The sequence below is a fragment of the Anolis carolinensis genome, unplaced genomic scaffold (genome assembly GCF_035594765.1).
Source record: "Anolis carolinensis isolate JA03-04 unplaced genomic scaffold, rAnoCar3.1.pri scaffold_10, whole genome shotgun sequence".
Taxonomy (NCBI): Eukaryota; Metazoa; Chordata; class Lepidosauria; order Squamata; family Dactyloidae; genus Anolis; species Anolis carolinensis.
In genome coordinates this window covers 21842977-21869170 of record NW_026943821.1, presented here as the reverse complement: position 1 = coordinate 21869170, position 26194 = coordinate 21842977, and the positions used below count along the sequence as shown (strand labels likewise).

General features: G+C 40.5%; 1 protein-coding gene across 1 annotated transcript in view; it reads left to right on the top strand.

The window, feature by feature from the left end:
* Nucleotides 1-1584: 1584 nt before the first annotated feature.
* nfyc (nuclear transcription factor Y subunit gamma) overlaps nt 1585-26194 on the top strand; it is a 39045-nt gene continuing 14435 nt past the window's right edge. Inside the window, exons 1-2 of the mRNA XM_008117901.3 lie at nt 1585-1773; nt 23243-23352. Coding sequence (XP_008116108.1) covers nt 23251-23352 — 102 coding nt within the window. The 5' untranslated portion in view covers nt 1585-1773; nt 23243-23250. The remainder of the gene's footprint in view (nt 1774-23242; nt 23353-26194) is intronic.

Genomic DNA, 26194 nt, shown 5'->3' with positions numbered 1-26194 from the left:
GCACCTGACAATGTCTGTTATTTCAAATTAAGCAAAGGCGGTGCTTTCTAACCTTATTCATGTCAGCCATTCATGCATATGGGTTAAGATTAGGAAAGGAGCTGTTTGGATATCTATCAGAAATTAATTGAAGGATATTGTTAGTAAAGGTTGAGCATTCGATTCAATGTCTTTATTAATGATGACGCTTTCGAGGACATGCTAATTAAGTTTGCAGATGACACCAAAATGGGAGAGAGAGCTCATATTCCGGGAGACAGGATCAGAATTCAATATGACCTTAACGGATTAGAGAATTGATTGGCCAAAAATAACAAAATAAATTTAAACAAAGAGCAATGTAGGATACTTCACTTAGGCAGAAAATAAAACAAAATGCAAAGATACAGGATGGGTGACATCTGCCTTGACATAGTACATGTGAAAAAGATCTTTGAGTTTTGGTGGACAAGTTGAGCATGAGCCAACAGTGTGAATCAGTATCTAAAAAAGTAAATGGGACTTTTGGCTGCATCGAAAGGAATCTAGTGTTCAGATCAAGGGAAATCAACTACTGGAAGGAAATTCTGATTGTATAGTAGAAGGTGAGCTCCCATCTGTCAGCTCTATCTTGCGGGGACATGAAATAAGCCTCCCAGCTAACACATCTGGACATCCCCTGGGTAACGTCTCTGTAGACGGCCAATCTTCTCACACAAGAAGTGACTTGCAATATGTTCTCAAGTCGCTTCTGACATGATAAAAAACCCACTCATGTAAACATTCACTGTATTTTATTTCAATCAGTTGTTGCACATCAAATAACTGCTTGGCTCAATGCTATGGGATCCTGGGAATCGTAGTTTGGCGAGGCATCACTCCTCTTTGGCAGAGGTGAAAGGCCTTGGAAAACTACAGCTCCCAGGATTCCACAGCATTGAGCCAGGGCAGTTAAGGAATTATGGGAGTTGAAGTCCAAAACACCCAGAGGGGCCATGTTTGCCCATATCTGCCCTAAATATTATTAGTATTATTACAATATATATAGTACAATATGGTAAATTATTGCCAGTATTGTGCTATGCTAATATAATAATATTGTACGTAATTTTAATGTGTAAGCCGCTCCGAGTCCCCTTCGGGGTGAAAAGGGCAGGATATAAATGTATTAAATAAATAATAATAATTAATAAATAAATACTACAGGGCAGAACTGTCAGAACATGGGGAATGTGCCGTCTTTGAACTGCCATTCCCATTATCCACTTCTGCATGGGGGATTCTGGGAGTTGAAGTCCAAACAAGGCTTGTCATGGAATAGCAGGTACTGTGGGTTCTATTTCAGAGGAAGGAATCTTCGCTTGAGCCTTCCTTGTCTAAGAAAAGTCTTAACTGATTGGCTTCCCAGCCTGAAAACCTCAATACTGTACTGGAGGGGGAAAACTACAATTCCCGTCCCTCCTTGCTGGTGGAGCATGGCAATTGTCCATCAAGGCCCGAAATCACGCTGCTTTCGAGCTCTCGCGGTCTCATGCGGCTAGGCGCGGGATTTGAGGCCGCCGGCAAGCGCGGTCGGCGGCCCGCGCCTGCGCAGTCCCTCGACGTCAAGGAAAAGGCCCCAGCCCCGCCGCCATCTTGTTTCGCCGCCACTTTGCGCTCGCCTCGTCCCTCGCCTCCCCGCCCCCCGCCTTTCCCCGTTGCGGCCTGGAGCGCGGTGGCTACCGCTGACCCGCCGGCTCCCTTCGCGGTTTGGAGACCGAGGCGCCACGGAAGCCACGGAGGCGGAGCAGACGGGTGAGTTTGCAGAGGGAAGCCTTCCCCGGAGAAGTGGCGGTTGGTCCCCTTTCTCTCCCCTCCCCCCTCCCTCGGCCGCCATTCACGCTTTCTGCGCTCTTGATAGGCTGGCGTTTCGCCTGCGTTCTCGCCTCTGATTGGCCCACGGTGGGGAAGGCGGGTATGCGGAACTTTGGTCTGGTCATTGGGTGATGGGCGGGGAGCCGACCGTGGTGAGGACAGGATGCAGCGGAAGTGGCGTCAAGGGGCGGGTTGAAGTAGAGGGACCTGTTCTTAGAAGCCGAATGTGCCCAATGTCCATACAAGACGTATTAAACTGCCCAAATTGCAGAATTATAACATTTTGGCCCTGATCACACTAGAAAATTGATCCACTTTAAATCCGGTTTCGACCTGCAGAATTCTGGGGTTTGTAGTTTAGGGATAGCAGGCCCTGGCCCTCACTAAACTACAAGCCCCAGAATTCTGCAGGAGGCAGAAAGCAGATTTAAATTGGGTCTATGCTCTAGTGCAGGCATGGGCAAACTTGGGTCCTCCAGGTGTTTTGGACTTCAAATCTCACCATTCCTTTATTTTTAATCCTGGAAGCATCTTTATTTTGATACCATTTCAGTAGCAACCCAAGAGCCCCCTTCCATTGCTGAGTCCCCAGGGTCTATATTAAGTGTTTCGCTTATAACAACAGCAGAGTCTTCACTGATTTTATTTATTTATTTATTTATTTCCAACATTTATATCCCACCCTTCTCACCCGAAGGGACTCAGGGCAGCGTACACAATTGGCAACAATTCGATGCCGACACATAATTAAATTGACAACAGTATATAAAATCCATTACAAACAATCAATATAAAAAACATATGGTTAAAATCCATTCATCCAATATCCTTGTGCTTTAGCCATAATGAACACATTCAGACTCTTCTCCATGTTTGCTTTCTCTGTTGCCCACTTCTCTCGCACTGCTTCTGGCCAGTTGATTTGATAATAGTACCGATCAACATCAAGGGCACATGGGTCTTGGTGAACATCAGTCACTGACTTAGCTGAAACCCTCATGGACAGTTGTCCTTCCAATGTCAAGCTTTACGGTTCTTTTTCAGTTGAGCTTTTGTATATTTTTTGGCTGAATCTTTTGGGAGAATACCAGGCAGCTCCTTGGCTTCTGCGTCCATGGATGAGCGATGATCCGGGGAACACAATAATTGTTCTTGACTGCAAAGAGACAGCATCCATACATTAGCCGGGCACAGTATATATATGATTGCTTATTTCACATAGATTCAGAGGTGTCTTGTTACATCTGTGTGATGTACCTACACATTACAGTGAGCACACTACACAGAGGTAGGCTGTTAGGAATTGTGGGAGTTGAAGTCCAAAACACCCGGAGGGCCCAAGTTTGCCCATGCCTGCTCTAGTGTGATGAGGCAGTAAGACACCACTTTATGGCACTATCCTGTGGAAATCTTAGTATTTGTATTGTATTGTTTTGATAGAAAAGGGGAAATATTTCCCACAACGATAACACCCAACATGGAGCACGGCAGTTAAATGTTTAAAACTGCTATAATTCTGTAGTGTTAGATGCACCTTAAGATAAGGGATTTAGGATGGGTTGGATAACATTTTTTCAGGCTTTTTGATCTTTAGGTTTGGGAGCATTTGGGAGTCTCCAGCCATGATGCAAAGTCCACTCTCTATTGTGAGAGTAACTGAAATCATCAGAAAGAGTTTTAAAAATCCTTTTGTGTTATGAATTCTTTCTGTTTAGAGAAGCATGTAAAAATGTGTATTCTTGGTTGGCAATTGAAAAGTTTTAGCCAGTTCATGAATTCCTCTTTGAATAGCTACAAATGTGTGAAATTTAAAAACATTCTGAAGTTCTGCAAATTTTTGAAATGCACAGTCTGCTTTTCAGCTGGTTTGTCTTCTGCTGTTTTAAAAGATAATGTTGGAGTTGGCATGTCTAACATATTTCTCAAAGTGTTCATTTTCCTTATGGTACAATACTTGTTTATTTATGAATTTCCCATTGATGTTTTATAGTTGATTTTAAAAATGCAACTTCACTTCTTTAAACCATTCTGTTGAATTTGGTCATTTTCTGTGTTTCAGAAATATTTTTTCTTTAAGTAAACCTATATATCCATAATTAGATTCTGTTTTTAAAACTGTTTTGAGGACTTTTGCCGAATTAGGTGGAAAGTATTAAGCACTTTCTTGCCTGTCTTTCTCATTTTTCTGTTTTGAAGAAAAGTTGTATTCAGTGTCTAAAGCAAAATATGGTTCATATTGTGAAGTCCAGTTCTGTGGATGCTTACTGGGTATTAAATTATATGGAAATCAGTTAGGCTGACATTTGAGTACAGATGTAAATATGGTTGATCTGTACCTATCTGCTCACAAGTCCTGCTTTTCTAGTGTGACCTTACCCTAGATATAACAGAGGTACCTTAAGAGCTTTCGCTGCATGAGAGTAACCAAAACAAACGAGTCATTCCAAAGTATGAGATTATCATAGATGAATAATTGTGTAATCATTCACTCACATTACGAATGCTCTTTCCCAACATCTGTCACCATATTTCTTTTTGAAAGTTACTTGCTATCATATTCTGACATTTCTCTTCCCTCATTGTTAATACTATTTCCAATGCTGATGTTAGCTCTAGACTATTTTATAGTGGTTTTGATTTACACTTTCACCAGAGACCACATGCAATAAATCTTACTTTCAGCATGTTGTTGTTCTTGTTTCTCATCTTTAGAATATTGACCTTAGATGCCTTTAGTTCTTGAAGGCCTTGGATTTCTGTTGGGAAGCTGTTGTTCTTCCATCGCAGAGATTTGTACTCGCTTCCCACCCCAGTGCCCTTTCTCCTCCTTTTCTTTCTCACATAATTGCTCAGGAAATCATAGTTGGGAAATCTCTCCTCCTACATCCCAATAACTATTTTTTTTTTATAGAAAAGAGAGATCCAGATATTCTTATACATGTGTGCCTGGGTACCCAAATGTTATAGTCATTGGATCAGCACTCTTTACTGGGTGTATTTTCTTCAAAATATAAGAGAAGGAATAAAACCAAAGTCAACTATAGTTTTAGAGCTAGAAAGTTTGCCTTTTTCAAAATTGATTTCTCCCTTAAAGGACCTGTGGGCACCTTTCTGTTGCTCTGTATCTTCCTCACAGTTTTTCAGGAGTTCCGCATGATAGTGTGTGACTGTTTCCTTTTTCATAACTCTAGAATTTGCTGTTTTGGCTAGATTAAATAGAGACTTTGCTTTTCCTTATGTTTTTCTTCCTCCTTAGTCTTTCATGTCTAATTCCTGAATCCTGTCCCTATCCTAACTGACCCAGTTTGGTCCATTTCTATTCTATTCTATGCACACTTGCTGTTAGAGGCAAAGTTTTTTTTTAACCGCTATCCAGACCTTTTGTTTGGTCTCAGCCTTTTCCATTGTGTTACAGCAGGATGGGTTACCCAGACAGTGCATAAACTCTGGATCTAACAGAAGTGAATGACAAAATTTCATTGGGCTATGTGTGCAGCTGGTGTTTATGGATTTGCTTCTTTTGAATAGTTCCTTATTTTGGTTTATACCAATAGCTATTTCAGTGGTATAGTTGACTGTAACTTGCATATTAGGCAGCTGCACACATACCCCACTTACTCTCTTGCAACCACAATATCTCAAAGAGTGTTTCAGCCTTAATTCCTTGTTATCACTGTAAACAGTGTAATTGTGTTCAGTGGCTAGCATGGTGATTATCTGTGCAAGATGCCATTGTATAGTCCAGCGCAAATGATATTCTGTAAAATGTTTCTGTGGGATGCTATTCTCACTTTTTGTTCCAGTTCTCTTCTCATTGAAGCTAGTTTTTGTGAAAATTCTTAATGTCAAAATTCTTTCAGTAATAAAACGAGTGAAAATAGCAAATTACTTTCACCATGAAGATAATTCTTCTTTCTAAACAATACCTTCCTAAACTCTGGGTCAGAGGTAGGGTAGGTATTTGTCAGGATGAGAAATTTGTATTGTCGGACTACAGCTCTTATCATCCCCTAAATGCTAGCTTAGATATACTAGTTAGAGCTGACAAAAAGCACAGTCTGGTAACCTCTGCTCTAGAAGAGGCCAGTGAAGAGAGTAAAGTGAGAGATTGTAGCCATGTGACTACTTGGTGCGTTGAGTTGCTCAAGACAGAGGAGCTGACTGGGTGAAAATGGTTTGTAAGGCCTGACTTGTCTTACGATGACCCCTGCAGTCAGATGACTAGTTTCAGGCAGGAGCTGCACCCTTGTTTCATATAACCTAGCCTTCCTGGTTTGCAAGGAACCCAGAGAACTGGAATTTTAGAATTGATGGGATGAGGTATTTCCACTCGCAGTGCATGGACTCTCTTCTTCCATGTGTAGCATTTATTACCTGAACTTTAATATGCGCTACGGAGTTTTGTTCCTTGGCCTCTTTGCTTTCTTCAGCTTTTGCATGAAGTGGGGTAGGAATTACAAAGGTTGGAAGTAATAAGTTACTTGTAATTAATCTCTTCCTCAATAACATTATACTTGAATTATATTACATTAATTATATCATATTATTATCCGCATATTATAGTTCTATAACAGACGTTGGGACCTTGGTTTTGGCTTTCAGTCTGTTGAGGTTAAATAACTTGTCATCTGTCTGATAGATGATTTCCACGCCGGTGGGTAGCTCCCATCAACAGGGTGCAGTATCATAGTAATGAAGATGGAAAATAACACATCCCTGTTTGACACCTGCTTCCACCTTAAATGGGTCACTTTGGGAGGTATTGCTGTTCAAGACTGTTGACATCATGTCATCATGCATGATCTGCAAAATGTTCACAAATTTGCCAGGACATCTGATTTTTTGGAGGATGATCTAGAGAGCACTGTAATTCACTGTGTCAAATGCCTTTGCAAGGTTAATGAATGCCATGTACAGAGGTTTATTTTGTTCTCTGCATTTTACTTGGAACTGTTGTGCAGTGAAGATCACGTCCACTGTTCCTCTGGAGGGGCGGAAGCCGTTCTGGGATTCTGGAAATAGGTAGAAGGCAGTTTGCAAGGATTCTTGTGAAGAGTTTCCCAGCAGAGGTTAGAAGGGTGATCTTGATGGCCATTGTGGATTGGCTTAACCTGTGGTCTGTCCAGCAGTCATCAGGTTTGAACTAGAAATCTGGGATACCAGGGTTTGAATCCCTGCTAAGCTAGGCAGACCCACTGGGTGACCTTGGACAAGTCATACTCTCAGTCTAAGAGGAAGGTCCCCCATAAGTCAATTACTTGAAGGCACACAGCAACAACAACAGTGATGACAGAGAAGGCATTTATCTTGGGGAACAGGCCTGAAGAGGCAACTGGCCAAAAAAAGCAGGCAGAGTTTGAGCAATGAGTGTTTGGCCTTGGGCGAAGGCAGAAAGTGGAGAACCTGGGAGAAAAAGGAACACAGGGCAACAGAAGCAGGAATGTATACACCAACCTTGGAGGGTTCTCATGGAAGGCGTGCATTCTGCAGATACAAATGTACAAGATGATTTTCCTTGAGCCTGAGTGGAGTTAAATGACATATCTTTGACAGTTACAGGAAGCTAGTCTCAGTCTTGTTCTTCTATTGTATTCCTGGCATTCACATAAAAGCTGATCTGGTAAGAGAATGTGCGAAGGCTCTGGGCTTTGTGAGCAATTACTTTAGACAGGCCACTAAGAAGAGAAAGATCCAAACTGGCTGGTCATGTGTTGAAAAATACTGTGACTGCTGTTTTGTGAGGCTGAGGTTGCTGTAATGATAGCTTTGAAGGTCCCTGCTTTTCTTCTTCCCTTCATTCTTTGGTGTCAGTTAAGTACATGCATGCTGTCATCTTTTATTTTGCTGCTTCATAAATTATATTGTGTTCAGATGGACACCTTGCAGGGGCCTGTTGGCATTCTGCTTAATTAAGCATTTTAAAATGGAGCTTTTGTTAGCAATAAAAAGCAGGTCTATATCAATATATTTATAATTCTTGATTGATCACTGGATTAGCCGTGCTAATGTTTCCTATTCAAATGTGAAGGAGTATGGGGGGAGGGGGGGATAACTGTGTTATGTCCAAACAGAAAGCTCTTACTTCCCTTTTTTGATGTGTTACGGCTGTTGCTAAATGCGTGCCTTTACCAGGTATTTCTTTTATATAAGTTGTTCCTTGCTTGAAGTCTCCGTGTCTGACCCCTGTTCTGCATCTCAAGGTAACTTTAAAACAGGAAGTGTACAAAGGAGGTTAGTGATGACTGCAGCAGCCAATCCAGGCCCTCGGATCTCTCTAGATAAAGGAGCTTAGCCAATGACAGGCCGACGGAGGCTAGGCTTGGTGTCAAATAGCATGCTAGATTGAATGTCTTTGACTGTTAAAGTGGAAGGAGGCTGCACAGTGTTTCGTTGGAGTCTCTGGGAGTTTTTCACTGAGGCAGGGGTCAGCTGAAAGACAAAGAAAAATGGCGAATAGTTTCTTGGGAGGGCAGCTGTTTGGTTTTGCGCCAGAGCGGACACTCCGGCAACCTCTTCCTGCATCTCCTGATGCCTTTGTTTCCCCTTTCTCCACCTTTGTTTTTGCTGGGGAGAAGGGCTAGGGAGGACTTAATTAGCTCTGTCACAGGAGGCAGAATTAACTGCATTTAAAATTAACTCAATCCCTGGTAAGTTTTTTCATTTGTTGATGTTGTTTTGTTTAGTGTTGCTGCTGGCTGCCAAGAATCCAGGAGTGCAGATAACTTGAAACAGTCTCAGAAAATGGCCCCTTTGCATTCCTGGCATTCCTCACGGAGCACCTTCCTTACCTTGCTCTTGTGCATGCCCTCTCGCTGACTCCCCCCCTCCCCCCGCCGCCCAACTGCAGACTTGCTGTCATTTCTGGGAGACCGAAGAAAGGGATTAATTTGAGGAGGGAGGTATAATCCTTGGTGTAAGATTGGAATGAAAAACTGGAACTCTTTTATTTCCCCACTTACTCCCCTCCTTCCCTGTAATTTGTCTTTGTTCAAATGCACTGAAGCTTTCATAAAGAGAAGGAGGTTGTTCTTCTAGTGCCCTTTTGAATTTGGGAACCGCAAAAGCATTGGCAATACGTTTTGGGGTGTGGGTCAGATGGGGATGGTTTGAACAAACTTGTTCTCATGGCATACCTTTCAGTCAGACTAACCAGGGCCTTGGGGTGATGCATTGTTAGGTGTGTGCAAAGAGCAGCTGAAAGTACCATGTTTTAGCCAGTATATGACTGACAGTATTTTTTCCATCTGTCAGCATCTTCCTTTCTCCCCCTCTCTGTGTGTGTAGTTTAAGAAACAAAAGGCTATGCATTGCCTTTATAAATCACATATTTTCTGAAAAGCAGCAATCATAATTGTACGACATCTTACATGAAGTCATTTTCCATGTGCTGTGGTCTTAAAATCTTTGCAGCAGCCTCATTATTTGGAGCCTTAAATGTAAGAAAGAGGATCTCAGTCTCTTGTCCTTGTAGTTTGTGCCCCACATTTAGGTTAAGGGATAAGAACCTGTCCTTCAGTCCTGGCTGCTCAAGAAAGAGTTTACAGTGTGTACCTGAAAACCTGCATGTCTTCTCCAGATGTCTGATGATGTATGAACAGGTTTAAGAAAGCTTTTGCTTTTTAATTGCACATAGATGGTGAAGGTCACTGGAATTTTCCTCTTCCTGTGATCACTCACTCTGCTATGGTAGAAAGGGAGAGAAAGTGCTCTCTGGAATGCTTTTAATAGCAAAAGGGCTTACCTGTTCTTTTTGTCTCGAGTAAGGAAACATACCTGAGTTTTCAGTGCTCCCCCCTCCCTCCCTCACATTGTTGGAGTAGTGTTGCAGTAAAAGTTGCTGGAGTAAGGCCTTCCTTTGCGAGTAGGAGTGACCTTGAAGCATGGCTTCTCCTGAGTTTTCGTCATTGAAGGACAAAGTTTGTTTATGCTACCCTTAGCTGGCAAGAGGAACCTGAGCTAGGAGGGGGAAAGGAGGTATTTGCAAAACCCGAGGAACCTGTAATTGGTGGGAATTGGCTGGGGAAATAAAACTTGAAGCCATTTTAACACAGTTCCCAGAAGTGAACCTTTTTGCCCATCTTCTGCTTCCACCCTGGACTGTAAGTGTCCACAGAACTGATATGTTGGCTTATCAGACATCTATGTCCCGGTCTGAACCCTAATCTCAATCCAAAAGATAGTTTGAAAGTTGAAAATAGGTATTTTAATTTCTTGAATGCTGCAATAGGATAGTGAGCAAGGACAGGACTTAATCATATGTTATCTGTTCTGCAATTAATAAGCATGATGATGATGAAAGAGTGCCTCCTGGGAACAAGCTTTTATCAAGCAAATGATCTCCATGCATGAACGTGCGGTGACCTCCAGGTATTGGTGGCGCATGACCAGGTTTTGTCAAACATACCGACAATCATTGGTCCTGGTGGCTCCAGATTTTTCTTGGGGCCTTCTTGAACTGTTGGAGGGTGAAGGAAGGAGATTCTTCTTCCTTGGTCTATTTTGTGTTAGGTAGGCTCTAACTCCTGTTTCCCCTACATCATCTCAATAAGTTTTGTTTTTGTCCGCAACTAGCAAACCTTTGTGGGAATCAGATCTTTGGAACATGTGCAATGGTGACCTGATGGCACCTCAAGTGCTGGTAAAGCAAGATTGCTCAACTCTATGGCACACACAGGTCTCTCGTCTTTCTCCTCAGCAGTCGACACCTGTCTTTTGCAACATGAATAAAGAGCACATGGAATAGAGAAGATTTTCTGCATATGTTATCTTAAATGAACAGGAAGAACACCATTCCTCTTGGAGCTTTTGTAGCAGAACATTCTTGTGGGTTGTTTCCCAGGCCATGTTCATATTTATCTGTTTTATTTCAGCAAGGCTGTCCTTTCTGACAGTATTAATTCCTGCTTGAAGAAATCAAGACATTTATGCACATAGCATAATGTGCGCTCCTCCCTTCCCCGCCAAAAGGTACTCTCTGCAGGCAGACAGGTGGAGTGGCAGATATCTAAAGGCAGTGCCAGCCTCTAGATACATGTGACTGAGATGCTTCTCTCCTCTTTAATGCTCACATTGCTTCCTAGTTACTTTGATATCCCACAATGTGATACTTGACAATGGCAGATAAATCCCTTAGCAAGACACATTGCTCCATGCTTGAGCCACATTGTCCTCTGTTACCCACAACAGTTAACTCTAACAAAAGTTTAGGACCCAAACCAGGAATGCCATGACTTTATAAATAGAAGAGAGATAACTAAAAAGCCAACCATACATTCACAGCCAGAAAATGCTAGGCCAAACTCAACAAGAGCAGAATTGGTGTTAGGAAACGTTTCTTCCAAGGTTCTTTTTAATTTAGTGGGCCAACTCTATTGAAGCTAGCAGTTGGATTTAAGCTTTTTTGTGTATTGTCACATTCAATATACATAGAATATAGTAAGTATAAACCGTTATTACACTGTGAATGTCTTAGATTTTTATACTTCTCTCATTTGACCAGTGTAGAAATTAGTTACAGAATTTGAGCATTAGTTTGAATCCTATTGATTTATCCTTATTACCGGTAGATTATATCAATGGAATCAATTGCTGAATTAGCACCGATATGTTAGCTGTTGTACATTTTACATTAATGTACAATGTACATTAATGCACATTGATTTAATGAATATATTCTGTTTGGAATTAACAGTATTATCCTAAACCATTGGGTGTATTCATATGACATGGCAAGATAGGATTTGGTTGCCATGAACCTGCTTAGTTGGGAGAGAAAAACTAGTGAAGGCTGCAATCCCCTTCAGAGAACATAATGAACTCTGTAGTGAAGCTCTAGTTTGTTTTGCTGTTCTTCTGCAAGCTGGAGTGCTTGCTTATGACAAAGTGGTGTTCCTGCAGATCCCTGATTTATTATGGCATGAGAAGCACAACAAGTTGTTTTGGTCCAAGGTCTGTGAATTTGCCAGCCTGCCTCACATACAACATTTCCGGATTGCAGATGTGTGCCCCATCCTTAAAGGGGAGTGGGTATGACTGAGATACATATAATATGCTTATGCATTCACTTTCATATGTCCTTAAGTGTTAACACAGACAAGTAAAATATTTAGAATATTTTCTATTCAGATGGATTCATAGAAGGTCAACAAATATGCATTTGAGTAATATGATGCTTCAGGTGTGATGGCATCTTTAGATGTGGTGCCATGTGAGATAATCTCCTTTCCATCCTGTGTTCTGTGTTCTTCTTGCATCAGGGTTAATGGAAGTCTCATGGTGCTGATGGGGCTTCAGAAGACAGGGCTATCTATATGTTCTTTGGGATCGATGGTAAACCTTTTATCTGATCTACCGTCCCTTCGATCCCCAAAAAATCTAGTTTGGTGAGTAAGTTTCAGATTCTCCAGAAATTATATCTTTTGTGATTCCCCAAATGAGATGATAACCGGGACATGTCTAGGGGGCAATAAACCCACTGAGATGCAGAGCAAGCAAGCTGTGTTATTTGAAAACATGACTATTCCATGCATCACTATATTGTCAACAATGAGGGCAACTGCTCTCTGAGGTTTCAGTCGTCTTCTCCTGGAAATGACATAGTTTGAACTTTACAGTTTTGGGATGCAACACATGTGTTCTACCAAGACGCATGGCCATATATCACACAAGTAAGTTCTGAATGATCACTTGTCTTTTCCAAACTGCACACCATAGTTTTCTGCAAAATAAAGGTATTCTAAATGGGAACGTGCTCAAGTTTCTACCACCTGTTCAGCTGTAAAGGGTGAGAGTGGGATCAAACACACTATAGTGGAGGTACTTCTTTATCTGAAGAGGCTTCCCACGTTATTTAAAACCCTTGAAACAGATGCCTTTTATGTGTAGAGGGCAAGACAAAAATAACAACAGAAAATGGATTCATCTTTATTCCCTCTCTTTACTTGTAGAGATTTTATCATTAGAAACAACCGAATAGGAAGGATTCTTTGGAAAGATGGGTTGGCATTGAGTGGAGTGAGATCAGAGTATCCTGAATCCAAGATTCAGAATTACATCAGTTTGAAAGATAACATGCCACAGAGATTTCATAGTACAAAATTTAGAGTGTGCATTACACGCTTTGTGATATTGCTAAGTACATGCCCTGTCATTTTTCATCCCTGAATTTAAGTCCTCTCCTGACCTTTGTTTAATAATAGGTCTGAGGAGATTGTGCCCTTGGAATATACCTTGCGAACCTAGGAGGGAAATTGTAATATAATGAACCCTTCAACAAAAAGCGAACCTGAGTAAATGTTTTACTTTTAAAGTACCATTTTTAAATGTGCCCTTGAACTGCATGGTTTAAAGGCAGCAGCAATTATTAATGGAAATAGCAATGCACAGTGAGCTTTACTTCTCACTTAATACATTACTTTTTAAAAGAATTAGCTGAAGCATTTTCCAGATAGACTGTGATTGTGGTGGGTCACTAGCAAAAGGTCATTTCATTTGTGGTTGGCATTCAGCTCTATGCCTCTCCTCTGAACCTTGGCTGCATAACTGATTTTACTCTGGTCTGTGGTTCTGCTGCCACCACCTGAGTTGCAGTGAATTAAATAAGCTTAGTTTTCTGGGACACAGATCTGTTGTGCCCAGTCAACTGTGTAAACACCTAGCAAAAATATGTTCTGGAAATGGGACTTTCTCAAAAGTTCAGAACTACATATACACTTGCTTTCATCTCAAGATGTTGGAAAGGTTACAGCTTAAGCCTGTCTTCAGTGAGTTGTGTTTATTCAACCAACCAAGTGATTCCGATGCCAATCCAGAAGGTACACGTGCCTCAAAATGGGATATTTTCTCCAATTTGCCATCTACAGTGCAATGATGGATGTATTTACACTGTGGCTTCTATAACTCACATAGGGTTGTAGCCTGGGGGGAATAACATATGTCTTTTACCAGATTTGGTGCTCAGCTTAGCCGTTATCAAGTCTTTATTCGAAATTAATATTCCTGTAACAAGATACCTTTTCAATGCCTCTCTTATGTATTCACCTCCTTGGACTGGATTCTGTCTCTGGTTAAAAGCATATAAAAGTTTATGTTGACTCTGGTTGTTCATGTAACCACTTTACAGGGATGTCTTCCAACTTTCCTGTGCAGGCATAAGAACTAGAAGTTTTGGTAAGAAGGGTGGCTGGCATTTTGCTTGGGACTTACAGTTTCGTAAGTGGCCTTATGTATGTTTTGTACTGTCTGTCTTTGCCTAGGGGCTGCATTTACATTGCGACATATGGGCATCAATTGTACAGTGGCGGAAAATTGATGCAATGGCCCAATGCACCATTGAGGAATTGCTAGAGCACAACAGTATTGTCCAGTGTGCATTAAGGGTGTCCAGTGAGCATTGCAGCTCTTGTTGGTCCCCAAATGCCATTTTCAAAAGCCATAGTTTCTGTGACATAGCTACTGATTTGCCAAGTTACGAAACATAAGACTATGATTTAGGATCTCAGCAAGTCTTGGGCTTGCCCAAGCCTGTGTTACCCATTGATGCATGGGTGCACTTTTTATTGCAAGCAAAAACCCTTCCCCTTTTGTTTTTTAGCTAGAGGAAAAGAATCCTGCTGAGAGATCTGATCAATGAGCCATCTTGTCCAGCGTTCTGTTTCTGACAATGGATGGTCCTGTACATCTGGGAAGCATTCATGAGAGCAACAGCCCTGTCTTTATTTGCATTGCCATTGATGTTGAGAAGCCTACAGATGTTTGATTTGCCTTTTGTGACCAATAATGATTGATAGAGCTGTCCTTATGAATTGTTTAATTTCTAGTTTCCAAAGACATCTGCTTGTGTCTGTTCCTGTATTATGTTCACAGTAGGACACTGGGACTGGATATGCTTCCTCCAGTACTTAATGATATGGCATTGATCCATATAATCCTTTTCTCCCCATTCTTCTTTTTTCCATGTACAGCATTTCCACCCAATGGTTTTGTGAATAGGTTTGTGGTTTTACTAACAGTACATCTGCGGATGGAGCTAGGGAAATGGTTTAATTTCTAGGTACTGGAATGTGCAGAGACCAGATCTATTTACGTTGGGAGTTTTCTAGGCCTGAATGTACACTGGCATAAGTTGGAGGCCAACTTAATGTGTAATTCTATTTGAAATTGTTCCAATAATATGGGACTTTCCCTGAGTCTTCCCATTAAGACAACAGGACTATGAAGGCATCTTTCACCATTAGGAGTCAATCAGATGCCTTTCTGAGAGATGTGTGATATCAAAATATCTCAACGGTTCCAAAAAAATAAACAAGTAAGTCTCAAATCTGCACAAGAAATGAGTGTCTGTTGTGTTTGTGATTTGGATGTTTAAGTGCTAAACAAAAAAAAAATACAATTGTGTCATGGCTCATTTTTTATTAAGTGGATTGTTTTAGATGAGCTATCAAGTTACTTTAATTACACATAAAGGAGCACCTGGCTGTCTCCTCTAACGGTGAAAGAGACCTTCATAATAGGGCTAGAGGCAAGAAACTCTTTCGCTCACTTCAGACTCTGGCCGCTTTGTTGTCACTCCTGTGCTTGTTGTGCCATGATACCATGGTGTTATATGGTGTTGGTTACTTTTAGAAGTAGGCAGGGATGTGGCCAGACTTGTAGGGTGCGCAAACACGTTACGTAATGATGCATTTCTGGCATTGTATGAGCAGGACTGCAGTTGAGTAACTCTGCTGGATGAAGAACTCCTGCCCTTCAGCACAGTTGCTTGATAAGAAAGAGGAACTCAGGACAGATTTTTTTTTTCTTCCTGGCTTTGCTTCTGCAACTCTTTTATTTATTTAAAGTTAAGTTTTACTTTTCATTTTGGATGATTCTGTTGCATAAATGTTCAATATGCAGTGATTTGACCTTAAATAAACAAGTACATATTTTGTGTTAACTGTTTCTACAAATGTGAAGACCTGGATGAAAGTACAGACAAATCTAAGGGGGGAAACTACATTTCAGTCTGCTATTTTACAAAGGTTTTCTTTCCAGAAAAATTGAAAAATGTGGATAGTGGAATATTTTCTTTTGAAATTATATATAAGATGTTAAAAACAAGGTGTTCACATATTTACCGCACCAAACTCATTCCTAAAAGCTATATATAAAAAGAAGGCTATTTAAAGTATCAGCTTATTACAATACCTGGTTTGGGTTTCCTTTTCACTGTTCTTTTTTATGGGATTGTGTTGCATCTGCTTGACAGTACTGAGAATTAGTGGAAACCAAATAGTTTTTTTCTATTTACTAATTGATTATCTCTTCTGCTTTTTGATGGCTTGCTTTCTATTTTCACCTGCTCCTCAAATTGACATAACCAAAGAGCTTCTATATACATAGCTCAATTCAAAACAAAAATACCTTTTTAAAAAACCTAAGCTCGATTTTCAATTATATTCTAATTAAACTGCACTTTAATATGCCACTCATTATATTTTATGACACACGAAGTTATATTTGATGCCTTTTATGGTACTAAACCAGCACAGCGATCTTCAATCTGTAAAGGGTGCTAGCATTGTAATTTTCACAAAAATAAAAATAAGAGTTTCTGTGAGTGGATTGGAAATAACTGTTGCATTCCCCTTCCTCTAGAAATGCTGCATCTGTTTCCCACTGGTTAGAAGTGAAAGATGGCTTGTGAATATTGCAAAGTTGTGTAAACTTTGAGGGCTTGTTAGGACTGTGGTGCGTATGAGTTTACTCAACCCTTTCCCCGCCTCCCAGTTTATTGATGCTAGGAAACTAGATTAGGAAAAGCAAACAAAGAATGTCCCTGTGTTTCTGAAATTCCCAGTGCTGAGAATATACAGCATTGCACTTCAACCTTGTTTGGGAGGATAAATATAGAACGACACCATTGAGTATGGAAAAATGATAGATGTTTTGAAGGCATCTCAGTGTGCTACAGCCCTAGACTGGAGTTTCATTTTGTTCCATAGTGGTGTTCTATTAAATATTTTAAACTATGCAAATCAAGTTGTTTTGCATGTTTCGCTGTCACATGATTCCTCCCTTGAGTCAATATTGGAAATGTTGAAGTTATGATTAATCTAGTTCCAAGGACCGTAAGAGAAAACTCTTTTTGGTTCCCCTCCACAACAACCTTTGCTAAACATACTTCTGTGTTCTTAGGCTTTTCTCTGCTATGTTGCAAATCATAACTGTTCTTTCCTATTAATGTAAATGGAATTTTAAGGCTTCAAGAACACCTCCTGCCAACTTCAAGCAGGCTCTTCTGCCATTTTTCAAACACAGAAAGCTGGAGGAATCACTGTGAAGGGAGATCCAGTGTTTAACAGCGTTTAACCAATTTTCAAATCCAATGCTTCTGGCCAAATTGCCATTTTAATACTGCTTGCCTCAAATTGGCTAGTAGACTTCTGCATTTTGCTGGCAGCTTCCTAAGGCACATTTGTTCTCCCCAGTACAATTTGAAATGAGCCCTGCTGGACAGGTTTTCAAATACCCTGTGCATCAGAGACAAAGCAGAAGGGTTTCTTTTCAGTGCCGACCATGAAATGGCATAATGGGGTTGCTTTGGCAGAAATGCCATGGGTATCTCAACATTTCGCAGTTGTTCTTGCTGTGGTGTGGCTGTTGCCATACGATGTGGATTTGCTCCTTCTCGGAGGCCTTAGGCCATTCTCTGTCACACATACTATGGGAATGATGAAAGAGGCCAGCATTAGAGTAGACTTGCACATTAAGCTGGAAAGTAGAGTTTTAAAACTGAAAATCTGTTAAGTTCACATACATCCTTCCCATAGGCACACTTACCTGTGTAGTGATTTCATCCATCACATACTGTATTGACTCAAGTCTAATGTGCCATTGAATTGGATGTGCACCTCAATTTTCAAAACCCTGAAACCAAAAAGTATTTGCTCCCAAATGTAATGTGTAATAGCAAAAGTGCACTCTTTGTAATTTAGAACACCAAGCTTTCAGCAGTGGAAAAGAAATAAAGGTAGAGCATTGATACAAGAAACAAATGCAATTCTACATAAGGTTACCCTGTTCTATCAAAATCTTTCTTTTGACCTGGTAAGGTGAGATGTTGCTTTCCTTAGATGTTTTGCGCCATTGGCAACCTAGGGAAATGAGCTCATGCTATCAGTTGTTCTTGGAATGTTACTTGGAATACATTGGCTCCCCCTTGCTTTTATCCCAGGGTCTCCAGCATTATTACAAAAGAAATAAATGAACTCCCTTTTCTCCTGTTTTTCACATTTATTGCAGATATTTTCTCTTTAATTCACTGCCTTTGATTTTTCCTTTGTTACTATTCTTACATTTGTTTGAATGTGATTACCCCTTTACCACGAGACAAGCCTTTAAAACAGTAAAAAAAAAAACCTTTATAATTTTCTGATATACACCCTAATAATTATGGAGATCTTAAGTATAGCTGGAAGTGAACATTGACCAAGTAATTTACATATTTAATTCCTCCTTTTAGCCAAGTGCACAGGTTAAGTAGATTAGGATGCAAAATAGCTTTCAAGAAGAGGGAAATTGTTCATTAATTTTGCCTTTTGAGAGAATTGCCTGGTTGCTTGGAAGGAGAAAGTGTGGATCCACTGCTAGGGGCTGATAGCGAAAGATCGGTTACATAAGAGATTCCTGCCAGGACAGAGCAGATCAGGTGGATTAGTTGGTGTGTCCTTAAAACTTGTCATCTTTGTGTAGGAAAGCAAGTAAGGGAACACTTCAGTGTACCAATGTAGATAGTGCCCCAGTTGTTCTTTTGTGGATTTGATACAGGTGTATTTTCTGTCAATCAAAGATCTCTAAAATTCTGAATTTTTCTTTCTTCCTCTCCCCTACTTTCAGGAAATTCCTTCCCATTTGTTTCTTTGCTAAAAACTTGAGGATTCTGGGTTATAGGAACCTATTCTAATATAGTGGTGCCCAAACAAAGTCAATGAACTATAGCATACTACTGTGCTAGAGCATCTTTTAGTTCCTCTTGGAAGAGGGGCTTAATGCATGAAGTAGCGCATTGAGTTCAGACAGCCATTCCCACCCAACTAGGGCCACAAATAGATGCCTAAATGCCCTAGAATTGGGCTGTCAAACTAATTTTCATTGAGGGCCACATCAGCCTGATTCACCCAATTTGAGTCCTCAGATGATATTGAACAATAGCTCCCATTACTTTTGATGATCCGCTATGCAGACTGGGGATAATGGGAACTGCAACTCAACAGCCCCTGTAGTGCTGAGGTTGGGAAAAGGTTAAAGGAAATTTTAAAGCCAGACACCATATCCACAAGCCTTATATTTAAATCCATACCCCACTCTCCTGAACGGAACAAGCTGTAGCCTTCCAGATGTTTTTGTATCCCACCTCCCATCAGCTTTAGTCTTGATATCTAATGCTGAGGAATACAGGAGTTGTAGCCCAGCATCTGAGGGCTGTATAAAATGACATGGCAGGCCAGATTTGGTCCACAGGCCTCGAGCTTGATACATACACCCTAGAGTTACCAGATTCTGATGGATTTAAGCAGGGGCAGGCCTGGTTGTCCTTGGATGACAAACCACCAATGACTATCCGGTACTTAAGGTTCTATTCCATAGAAAGGAACTGGCAAAACCACTTCTGAGTCTTCCTTGCCTGTTAAAGCCCTAAGAAATCTGTGGAGTCACCATAAGGCTACACGTGAATTGAATGTGTTCACAAATGGCTATGCACAGAAACCCCCTTCTTTGGAGGTCTCATTAGTGCTGGGAGTTAGACACAAATTACTGGATGATGTGAACTTCTCACCTGGACCTGTTTGTTTTCCACATGTTTTTTCTGTCACAAGCACTCTGACCTCCCTGCTGGCCCATCATAATATAAACCATCTCAGTGGGCAATGTGTTCCCAGATGTGCTGTGTCAGAGGGCCCTTTCAATTCCTAACCAATTCCATATCTCAAATGGAGTATGAAAGTTGCCTGCATGTTTTCTGTGGTCACATAATGTATTATGCCTGTCAACCAACGGCTTATGTGAATGGATTAATTATGTTTAAATTAGCTTCTTCTGACCAAAACCTCCAGAGAAACAGCAAATATAGAGTTGTTAGTTTCATAAAATATAACAGATGCTGGGCCATTAGGGAGTATTCATACAAACTTACAAACTCTTTTTAACTCTCCAAATCCTTAACCAGCGCTTGCAGACTTCTACTTTTTCTTTTTTCTTTTATATTCCAGCACAGTTGTTTTTACATACATCTATCAGCAGACCTAACTACTAATAATTTTCCAACATAAAATTATCTTGCACTGTAATTTTTTTTTTACAAAAGTTACTATTATACACAGCATGAAGCATGGTCTGTATAATAATTGCCCCTCAACAACTTGGGTTCTGAACAATACTGTCGTACTGGAGTGTATATGAAAGGCAAAGAGCAGAGAGGAAGTGCAGAAATGCTTGCCCCTCCCTCTCCCTTCCTGAGAAAAGGCCAAAATAAAACCCACCGCACACAATAGGCCATAAGTCAGTGGGAAATTGCACTCACTTCATGTCAGAATTGTTCTTGGCCTCGAGCCATTTCCCATTACGCCACCGCACCATTGAATGATTATGTGTATTCAGACTGTTAAATAAAGCATTCTGCAGGTTCTTTAACTGCTCTGCACAAACTCAGAAAGATCTTGAATATCACCATTTTGGAATGTTTTTTCTTGTGAATATTCAAAAGACTTAAACATTCACTGTCCTGTCCTGGCAGTTGTTCCTTGGAAGGTCAGGTAGCCACTCTCAAATGTCTGTGGGAGAACAATTTGTCCTCTGGAGATAAGATTGTTTATGTTCTTTGGGGTTAAGTTCTTTTTAGGACTTTCTAGTCTCCCACTTTTGCTCTGCCTTTCAGCCAGGAAGGGAGAATCTGCTTCTGAAGAAGTGCTGCTTTCTATAATTTTTTTTCTTTATTGAGTTATTGTTTCCCTCTCCAGTTCCATGTTATCATTCATGGATTAGGGAGAGAGTGTTTGCCACATGGGCCTGCTTTCCATCCAGAGATATCCAAGTTCCTGCAAGGTAGACTTTTGAAAGAATATTTCTGTCTCTGGAAAAGCCAGGTGGCAGTTGTTGGTAGCATACCTAAATATTACAGAGTTGCTGTTTCTTTGCAGCCTCACCTCAAGACCACAAAAGTCATCCAGTCCAACCCCAAAGAGATCTTCAGATGTTAGTTCTTCCTATGCCCAATGTGAAGTTAGTCTACTGTAAGCCTTATGAGCTAATCCTCTTGACATCTTTTCCAAATCCAAGGCAACTCCAGGAAAGAACTGGATGAGTGAATAGAAAGCTCTTGCATTCTGCCACTTAGGTTGGCTGATCCTAGAAAGCTGAATTTTATGTCCTCCCATAGCTACAGAGGAATAAGAGTTTGAGGACATTATCTGTAGTGACTTGGAGTGTTATTTGAGTTGACACAGAGCGTAGTGAATGCACCTACAAAGCATCACGATGCTTTCTCTACATGTGCCATAGTTCTTTTTCTACCATCATAGAACATGACCCAGATGCTAATATATTTGGAAGGTATTGTACGATTGATGAGTTTATGTCATGGGATACTGCATTTGCTAGAAGAGTTCTGCAGAGGCTTCTCCCGCAATACAACCTCCCTAATTTGTATGGGCATCTCTCCATCCTGGAAGCTGGTTTGCTGAATCCTGAAAGATAATGAATGCTATTTTGTATGTCTATCTCTGTAGTCTTTTCCTGTTTGATAGCCAAGGCATACTTTTTCTGGACTCACCTATTAGAGTGTGCAGGCAGAGATTCTTTGCTCTCAAAGGGGCCTTTTTCTTGTGGTTCAGAGTTAGTTTCTCTTCCGCTTGCCAAGTGGCAAATTTGGATCGGTGACTCATGTAGCGAAATACAGGGCAGCATCCAAGAGATGGCTAAATCCGCAACCTCTGTGGTTTGGTAGTTCTGGAGCGCTTTACATTAAATCAGACATTTCCAATCACACCCCAGTAGGGAAAAGGCAAGAGCAGAGGCGTGAATTATGAAGAGATTCAATGGGCAATCTCTTCATTGGGTTCAACAGTTCGGAACTTTTAATGGTCTTTCTTTTCATTTTGTTATGGTGCGTGGCTTCGGAAGGAATGCTTTGACACATATGACACACACAGCAGCCGCTGTAATAGCGCATTTTGCTCCATCTGGAGCTGTTCAGTTGGCAACTATCTGTATATTATGCTGCAGCATTGGCTGGGATCCTCCTGGCAGAATAACAGTGGAGGTGAAGGCAGAAAAAAGACAAGGCAGTGGCTAGAGAATGAGAAGAAGGCTGCCGGCCACCTGTTTTTCACTTGCTCTGAGTTTGGGGCAAGGAGAAATAATCCAAGGCAGTATAGGAAGCAGTAGCATGGGGACTCCCTTCCATATTGCCTTGTGGACACTCCCAAAGCCAGATTTGACAGACAAGTGGAGATCGACAACCTTCACCTTTGGCCGTTGCCTCCTTGCATGAATTCAGAGAAAACAAAACCTCTAACATAATGTAGCAAAGGGATACTAGCCATTGAATGATAGAGTTAGAAGGAACCATAAGGACAAACCAGTTCAACCTTATGCTGCCACAGGTAAAGCACCCTTAAAATATGTTCATCTAAACTCTGCTTAAAGACCTCCAAAGATGGCGAGTCCACTATCCTCTGAGGCAGTTTATCCTGTTGTCAGATATCTCACGTAATAATAAAAAAGGTTGTAACATTTAGATGGTGTCTCTTTTCTAATATTTAGTGTTTTAAAACCCAGCTCCCTACTCATATATTATTTTGGTTCAGTTGTTGGTACCAGTGTAAGGCTGTTTTGCCAAATTACATGGTGGTATCATGCCCTTTTAAAAAAGACATAACACTTTTGCTTGAGGGTACCTGAAGTTCGTGTACCTCATTTCTTAGCTAGATCATAATTAAGTTTTTCAAAGCAATGCTTGCATTTCTTTTTTTAAAAAGTTTATTTACCTAAGTGTTAAATAAACAATAACACTGAGAACAGATCACTATATACTGCCACCACAAATATTGACAAGTCAGAAAAGATGAACTTAAAAATGAAACAACCTAATCTTGTGTATATTGTCTCTGAAAGGACTCTTACTGCATCCAATGGGATGCTATATATGAGATTGCAGAAACCGTGGGCAACTTTATCATTGCAAGGCTGAACAAATGAAACCTTAATGACAGTGAAAGGGAGTTTAAGTAAGTCTGCCTTGGAGGACCTCAAAGGGTCTGTGTTGTGCTCATTTAAATAAACCATTTTGGAGGGCTTTTTGAAAATAGGAACTTTGCAGCTCTTCTACCATGATGTCCCTTCCACTTTTCACTGTCGTTTGCTTTCTTCGCAGTTACCATCATGTCCACGGACGGGGGCTTTCCGGGAGGCAGTAGCGATGCCCAGCAGTGCCTCCAATCTTTCTGGCCTCGGGTCATGGAGGAGATTCGGAATTTGACAGTGGTAAGAGATTTCATATTTTAGAGAGTTCAGTTAGCATATGTAACACGATTTTTGTTCATGGGTTGTAAATATCATTTCCTAATTGGTTCTATCATAAAAACATGGAAAAAGTTTATTAAACTGCAAAAACTTTGTTTTTGCGGGAGGGATATACAGCAGCCCTTTTTGCTATAATTTTGAGTTCCAACCAATTCAACATAGTTTGTGGCATCCACAAAAACAAAGTTTCTGGAGTATAACAACTACTTTCAGAGTAAGTATCGCAGAATTAAACAGGGATAACACTTTCAAACCAAGGACATATTTTTTTTCCAAATTTTGTTACATAGTGTTATTAGAAAGATTAATCTTTTACATGTTACATTTGCTGATTGTATCCTTTTTGCCTTCAGAAGCCTTTAGGGTGTTCAGTCAGATGATAGAAAATTTACTATCTGATTTTCCATCAAGAAAGAATTTCTTGGTACATTGCTTCTTTTGAGAAGCTTAACACATCAGAGAGGATCTTAAAGAGGTTCTTCTGAACGTTGTCTATGATGTACTGAATTTGTTGTAGAAGGGACTTCACAGTGTTTGCCTTGCTAGGAATGTACTTTACAGAGTCTTCATTTGCTTTTATCCACCTTGTAAAATCCCCACTGAAATGAGAAAACAAAAACACAGTACTGTGGTGGTATTCACCTGCAGATTTTAGTCCCTTGCCCCTCCTTGAATAATAGGAAATACCTATCTTTTGGGGTCTGCATAACCTTGAGTTTAGAATAAGATTTTGTGGCTGGGGTGGATGGAAGCTGTGTACCCCCATTTTTGCGATAGAAGAAAGATAGTTGTAAAATATTTGTGGGAAAGCATTAAATGTAGTTCTGTAGGAACTATAGAAGAATTGATGTGAGCCAGCAAAAGAAAAGTTGATGGCTAAAAGAGATCAAATTCACAGAGGATAGTTCTAGTGTTAATGTGTGTTGACCATGATAGCTAAATGGAATCTCAGTGTCAGAAGATGCTTCTGGATGCCTAACGCTCAAGGTCAAATGGCAGGGAAAAACTTCTGCTTTCATATGTCCTTTGTCTCAGCTTTCAGAAAACAGACTTGGCTTTAAAAAAGAAAAGAAAAAAAAAGAAAAGAACTGATCTGATCCACTGTCTTGAGGATGTCTTTCCATGTGTGAAGAAATTGAGTCCCTTGCACAGTAGCTGTGGTTTTCTTCCCACTGTTGGGTTATTTGTTTCTTGAAAATAAGCTAGGGCTCTATTGATTTGCAATCTAGATGTACAAGGAAGAGAAACTACAGAGGATATCTTCAACCTTCCTTCCTGAAACTGATGTTTTTGTTCATCTTTGTGTAGTTATTATGTCAGGCTAAAAAGGAGGAATAGAAACATCAGTTTGGTTTTGTGTCTCTGCAGGTTCATTTTAAAAAATGACCCTGGAGACCTGTATCTCCACTATGTTCCAGTAGTTGGGTTCTGAACTGAAGAGGCTGTTATTTAATCTCCAAGAACAGAGTTAGGTCAGAAAAAATGCAGCCTATTAAACCCAAGAGTTCAGCTTAGAACCAGCAGGCAAAAGATAAGCTTCCTCTCTCAGTGGGTGACTCTCAAGAGGCTAGCGGTGAATCGTGATGTAAAAACCCAGAATTAATTGAGGTGGTTCTTTGATGCTCTGAGCCCTCTGACATGGAAGTGCTAGGCTTGAGATTTCAGCCCTATGTGGTGCAAAGTAATTCTTCAGCTTTCCAATAATGGGGGCCATTTTTCACTTGAAGTGCTGTGGTCACATGAATTGAGAGTGAACATTGTGAGTGAACAAAATATTGAATGTTGAACCATTTTAAGAGGAATTGTGGAAGAAAGGTAATTAATTATGCACAGAGATATGTATTGAGAGGCTTCTGCAGCTACATTCTTTGTAATTGGTGCTGTAATTCTGTTTTGTAGGGACAGTCCCTGAAAGTTTGTGTATATGTGTATCTGTATACACATATACTGTATCTCTTCCATTCTAAGACATGTTTCTTTCCCTATATGAAAATATCTAGAGTTTTTTTCTGTTGGTGGTACTGAAATTAGTGTGTGTCTTACAAACATGGTGTCTCAGGATCAAAGAAATAAGGTGTGTATATGTATATATGTATATGCTTATGTAGATGGAAGTATATTATTATACAGTACTTGCATTCATCAGGAATATGAAATGTTTTGGTTTCTAGCTGTTTGAAGTGACATCAGTTCAATTGCTGAGGTTTATGTAATCCAATGAAGAACACAGGCGCTATCAATTCTTATTTCAGTCAGACTGACTCAATGCTGAACAATCAATATAGCGAAATACCTGCTTCCCTCCTTTCCTTTTTTCTCCCATTTCTACAACCAGGGATTTCAGATTTTCCCCATTTCAACACACACCTCTCAGGTTGACTTATCTGTAGCCAAGATGAAATGAGGCCGGTAGATACTGGGCGATGGTGATGGTGTTTCCAAAGTGGTTCCAAGAGGATTTTGAACTGTGTTGGACAGTTGGGTTCACTGTTGAGACCATTCAGATTATATTTATTACATGTATATGCTGTCTTTCTCTCAGACTGGGACCCAAGGTGGTTAGTCAGAGGGAATGGGCTAATGCTATCAATGTATACATCAATTAAGCAAGCATTAGCTACACTTTCAGAGTTGTGATAACAACCCGCTGACCTCCAAACTCTCCATCTTCTCATCATGAGAAGTAAACTGACAGCTGGAAGATGGATCTGTGCCCCTTTTGTAATGACCCAGAAGCTGTAGAGTAGATTTCCCCCTTGAAAACCACTTTTAGAAAACCACTTTTCTTTCTGACTTAAAAAAG